Here is a 6,000-nt window from a genome sequence, read left to right as displayed (position 1 = left end):
ATCACAAGGGTGGGCATTGCCCGTCATTCTCCCACATGGACGGAGGAAAGTAAGACTTGAAAGAGTCGAGGCAGGAGACCTCCTTCAGCAGGAAGTGCCAGGGGTGTCAGTGGTCATCTGGGGCGCATGGCTGTCGCTGGCCGTTGTTCAGGGTCAGGTCTGCTGTGTGGTGGCCCTGTGTATAACGCAATGAAACATTGCTCATCCTGCAGCATCTGCACGATTGCGGGCGTGTCTAAGACCATTTCAGGACTGTCCACCTCGTGGATGGATCCCCAATCCTTAACCCCTTACTTTGCCAACTTTGGTGTCCTCTCCTAGCAACTGGTCCTTCCTGATGACCTGTCCACAGACACTTAGCTGGGGTCTCCTCATCCTCACATCTAAGGCACATTGGACTTTGTCTAAACTGAATGCTTGTTCTTCCAGAAATCCACTGAGCATTCAGTGTTCCCCAACTAACTCGGGCGTGACTGACTTAGGGGACAAGAGCTGCTGTAACAGAAGTACCTCAGGGAACGGCTATCAAACAAAAACCTGTTTCCTCACAGTTCAGGGACTAGAAGTTCCAATCCAGTGGCAGATGCTTTCTCTGCGCCTCTTAGGCTCTAGGACCTCCTGACACAGGGACCCTGCACCCAAAGGACACTGCTCTCCACCTTTCCTTCCCAATCACCGCCCTGCTGTCCTGCTTACTGCCCCCGTCCAGTCCCGCTCACCACCCTGCCCTCCTCACTCACCGCCCTGCTGTCCCATCCCACTCACCACCCTGCTGTCCTGCTCACTGCCCTGCCGTCCAGTCCCTCTCACTGCCCTGCCGTCCAGTCCCTCTCACTGCCCTGCCGTCCAGTCCCTCTCACTGCCCTGCCCTTTTCACTCACTGCCCTGCCATCCTGCTCACCACCCTGCCCTCCCCTGCTTGCTCTTCTCTCCTTTCACTTCTTTTACGGAAAAGGTAATTCTGGCCACACTCCAGGGAAACTCCTTTCCGTCACACCACGGGTGGGGCCACATCCCACCTTCATCCCCGCTGATCACATCACCAGGATGGGTCCCATCAGCTCCCATCACATGGGGACGGTCCCGTCCATGAAAACCACCAAAGCACCGAGGTTGACGGAGCAGCCACGCTGGCGTGTATTTTGTTGTGGTTGTTGTTGTTAGGGGCCATCGAATGGACTCTCACAGTTGTCCCATTAGAACAACGGTGGAAATCTTACCCACGCTGCCTACCCTCACGCTCCCTGCCATGCCCACGCCCACTGTCGCCGTCCCTGTGTGTGAGACCGAGAAAGTGGCCTGACCAGAGGCCAGTCCATCTTGTTGACCGTCTTCCTGTCTTTCAATGACCCTCTTCTTTTTCAAGTATACGCTTGTTTGTTTGGGGGTTTGGGGAGGGAAGGGTGACACAAATTCAACCCATAGTGGTGCCGTTTATGAAAACCCGCTTACAGGCCACAGTGGCCAGGCCCGTTAGCGCAGAGGCCTCGGATAAGAGGAACCTGTTTTTTTCCATTCCTTTTGTTCCTGCTGCTCTCCCTCCCACCCAGGACCTGGGCTGCGTACAGTGAGCCTGGAATGTTGACTCCGCCTTCAAGAGCCCAGAGAATGATGACCAGTCAGCTGATGGTCACAGTTGACTCGTCCATTATGAAAATAGACTCTCAATGAATGTTCTTCTTAATGTTACAATTTCTTTCTTCAAAGTATGAAAACAAATGCACTCAAGTCATCTCTCAGAAAAGACCTTTCCATTCCAAGGTTTTTTTTAAAAAGCAGAGAACTTTCAAAATTTAAGGAATATCAAGAATGACTATTTCATGTGCAAAAGCTAAATTCAAATTAAACTGAAAAGTGCTTGAATGGTCCCAGCACGGCTCTGTATTTATCACATAAGCAGCACCAATACCATGCTTCTAAACGAGAATGCTGGGGCTCATGCAAAAAGAAAGGCTTCTTCACGAAGTTGAAGGCATGGGCCAAGAACTTTTTAGTTGCAGATAGTGGTGCTGAAGCCTCAGAAGAAAATGTCATTGTAAATGATATCTCAGGTTACCTAGAAAAAGAGGTCACTTTTCACAGGTAGCCTCATGTACGTCCACGCAGTTGAAATTCCTTTCAGAGGAGAGCAGGTCGCACTAACGTCTCAGTGAACACCTGCACCTGGAGGGTTCCCTGTGTCTCACTGAACGTAGACAGGCCATCCTGCTTCTGACATCCCCAGGAAAATCGAGCAAGTTGCACAGTGGTCCTCCAACTAGCTGCCTGCAGAGGAAATTGTCATCCAAACAGCCGATCCCCATGCCTCGAAGCCTGCAGCGAGCTGGTCTGGACGGGGCTGCCTGTGTCACGCCCGCTGTGGTCCAGTGAGGAAAGGGCAGGACCACTGCGTCCTTGGGGAAGGCGGTAACGGAGGTGACTTCCTGGCTGATGCGAGCCAAGAAGAGGCATTTACAGTGGAGAGCAAACGGGGCACGTGGGCCCAGTGGATGATCAAGGTCTCCTGTGCATGTTCCCAGCCACGCACACACCGAGAGTGATGCCTCCTGTTCCAGCGGTTGTCCTCACACGTCTGACTCGTAGAGACCCTGTGTAGAGCAGCGTTCACACTGCCCTGTCCTGATGCATCCTCCGTCTCCAGACCCCTTGTTGTATAATCCGTCTCACTCCTGTCTTCCTCATTTTCACTGACCCTCTGCGTGACCAAGCATGATGTCCTTCTCCAGGGACCGGCCCTGCCAGATAGCATCCCAAAGGACATAGACGAAGTATTACCGTACTCACCGCCAAGGTGCATTCCGGCTTAATTTCTTCCCAGATTTGTTAATTCCTCCTGCAGCCCGTGGTATATTCCCTGTTCTTCACCAACACCACCTTTCCAGCCCCTCTCCAGCCTTATCCACTGTCCAGACCTCACATGTATGTGGGCCGATTGAAAGTACCCTGCCTTAAGTCAGGTGTCCCTGAGCCTCCAAAGTAACATTTTGCTCTTGAATACGTTTCAAAAAAATGTTTGTTTTCATCAGATTTGCTCAATGTAGTTTGTGATTTAACTTCTCGAGGGCTGCTTCTGCAGATATGACTGCTGACCCAAGTGAAATTCTTGGCAACATCAAGCTTTTCTCCTCCTGCCATGGTGGTGTTTATCGGTCCAGTTGTGAACATTTGTGTGTCAGTACAGGACCACCTCTAACTGTACACCCAGGAGTAGGTCAGCAGCAGCATATGGTTTCTCTGTAGGAAGAACCATAGAAGGGGCTGACTTGAGGCTCTCTGACACCCACCACTCAACGTGAAGAACATTTACACCCTCTGTGACTTTTTCCTCCCGCACCAAACTCAGTGAGTGTCCACTAGAGCTCAGCTCCCCAGAGGGGTCCCAGAATCAGCAGGATCCACAAGCCCTGAATGTGCACATGGACCACCAGGGAATCTTGCTAAAATACCCATTGTGAGTGGGAGGCAGGAACTGAGCTTCCCACAAGCTCCAGGTGATGCTGTTTGTCCAAGGACCACACATTGAATAGCCAGGCTTATGTTGGGGTTTTTTTTTTCCTTTTTTTAAAAAAAAAATTTATTATTGATTTTGGTAAAAATTTACAGAGACTTTGGATTTCCATTCATTCATTGTTACACTTTCCCCCCTAGTACACTTCCCTCTTGGAAAAGTAATACAAAAATTCTTTCATTGTTTTACAAACCCTCCCCCAAGTCCACTCCACCATGTAGCCTTCGCTCTAGACTCCTGTCATGACAAGAATACCTAATCACATATCCCTTTTAAACAGTTTTCTTCCTCATCTGTTTCAATGCAGTATACATTATTAAACCCATCTTTCTCAGTCTCCCCCCAACCCTGATGTCAGTCCTGTTTTACCACAATGGCACCATGCAGTATTTGTCCTTTTGTGACTGAAATACTTCATTCAGCATAATGTCCTCCAGGGGCACCCATTTTGAGTAATATTGCATGAGTTCCTTGTTTTTCAATGCAGCGTAGTATTCCATTGTGTGACTATACCACAGCTTCTTTATCCATTTGTTTGTTAATGGGCACTTGTTTCCAACTCCTTGCTATTGTGAACAAAGCCTCGATAAACCTGGGTGTGCATATATCTGCCTGGATGTCAGTTATGGTCTCTTTGGGATATATTCCCAGTAGCGAAATTGCTGGGTCGAATGGTATCTCTATTTGCAACTTTTTGAGAAAGCACCATACCACCTTCCACAGTGGTTGCACCATTTTACACTCCTACCCACAGTGAATAAGGGTTCCAGTTTCTCCACAACCTCACCAACATTTGTTGCTTGCTGTTCTGTTAAATTTTGCTATTCAGATTGGGGTGAGATGATATATCATAGTTTTTTTATTTGCATCTCTCTTAGAGCTAGGGATTTTGAACATTTCTTCATGTGCTTGTTAGCCATCTGAATGTCTTCTTCGGTGAAGTTTCTGTTTATATCCTGTGCCCATTTTTCTATCGGATTATTTACCTTTATCTTGTTGTGGTGCTCAAGTATTTTATAAATTCTGGCTATAAGTCTCTTATCTGATATGTCATTACCAAATACTTTTTCCCAGTCTGTGGCTTCCCTTTTTACCCTGTTGGAGAAGTTTTTGGATGTGCATTTATGTTGGTTTTTTAAGTTTGGCTTTTTCCTTTCTCTCTCTGGCATTAATTGAGGTCATGCATAGTGAACTCCAGAAGCAGACGTTCGTGGCATCTGAGGTGTTCATTCCTGACCAGCGGGTCATCTAGAAAGCACATACGACACCATGCATTGAGTGGGTCCACTGCTTAGTTGTGCATTCCTGGGTAGTTTATGATTAAAATGCTCATCTACTGATGTGCTTACCTGTTTATATCACTTTTGTCCCACCGTGGACCTGCGTGTGCATGGTGCAAATACAGAGGCATTGTTCTTCCAGGAACTATGCTGGGATGACCTCGTGGGGACTCTGAATCCTCCTCTCCTGCCCCCATGAACTTGAACATTCTTCTCCCCAATCCCCACCCCCAAGCACACAGGACAGAACCTTCCAAGTGGTAGTGTCTTAGTGAATAGTCTTCCAGTCATCGCCTGTCACACAGGTCCTGCACCACACCCTGGAATGTGATCTGTGAGGGGCAGACCCTGGGAGACACACAGTTTGACCATGAACTTGATCTCCTTCCTGTCCTATTCACTCAAGGGATGGAGTGTTTCTCCCACAACACATTTCCAGAATTGGCCTCTCCTTTCGGGGCAAAAGCAGACACACAGCAAAATGATATTGTTGTTCCCGGCCTTTGAGTCTGACTTGGGCAGACCTCATGCAACAGAACGAATGTTACCCACTCAGCTCCATCATCCCAGTCCCAGCACGCTTACATTCATGGCGGTGGCTGTTGTGCAGACCCAGCTTGCTGAGACGCAGTGATAGAACAAGAGAAGCATGCCACCTGATACTGAGACCGTTAGCACTCACTTCATGTTGGACAAGTGGACGGAGCTACTAATGGACTGTCCCCTTCTGTGCTGCCAGCGTTTCAGACGATAAGGCACCAAAAAGAAGTTGAGAGTCGGAGTTTTACACACAGACTCACTTTTTAAAATCCTACACATGTCCCCCAAATCCCTAACCTGTTTAAAAAATCATAACTCAGGCCTGATCTAGACAGACTTCTTGGGAAAGGGTAATTCTCTGTAGTGTGGCTTCCCGGGGCTGAGCCTAATAATCCTATGACATTCCAGGTGTGACCCTGACGAGAAGCCAAGATGGGGAAGAAACTGGATCTTTCCAAGCTGACTGATGCAGAGGCCAAGCACATCTGGGAAGTCATCCAGCGGGACTTTGATCTTCGGAGAAAAGAAGAGGAAAGATTACAGTGAGTGTGGTCTGCTCTGTGGGGGTCTTCCCGGGGGTCCACCACTGTGGGGTGCTCAACACGGGCGTCAGGGGCCAGGAACAGTGGACAGGAAGCCACACTCTGGGAATCTCTGCTCTCTGACTTTAGT

The 6,000-nt window shown here is 48.8% G+C and overlaps 1 protein-coding gene across 1 annotated transcript in view; it reads left to right on the top strand.

Annotated features, from left to right (window-relative positions):
* The first annotated feature begins 5,760 nt into the window (after positions 1 to 5,760).
* MLPH (melanophilin) overlaps positions 5,761 to 6,000 on the top strand; it is a 38,977-nt gene continuing 38,737 nt past the window's right edge. Inside the window, exon 1 of the mRNA XM_006893446.1 lies at positions 5,761 to 5,870. Coding sequence (XP_006893508.1) covers positions 5,761 to 5,870 — 110 coding nt within the window. The remainder of the gene's footprint in view (positions 5,871 to 6,000) is intronic.

This window comes from Elephantulus edwardii, unplaced genomic scaffold (genome assembly GCF_000299155.1).
Source record: "Elephantulus edwardii isolate Elephantulus edwardi_28Jun2011 unplaced genomic scaffold, EleEdw1.0 scaffold00127, whole genome shotgun sequence".
NCBI classification, from domain to species: domain Eukaryota; kingdom Metazoa; phylum Chordata; class Mammalia; order Macroscelidea; family Macroscelididae; genus Elephantulus; species Elephantulus edwardii.
The sequence above is the reverse complement of the archived record's forward strand: the minus strand, read 5'-3'. Positions and strand labels throughout refer to the sequence as shown.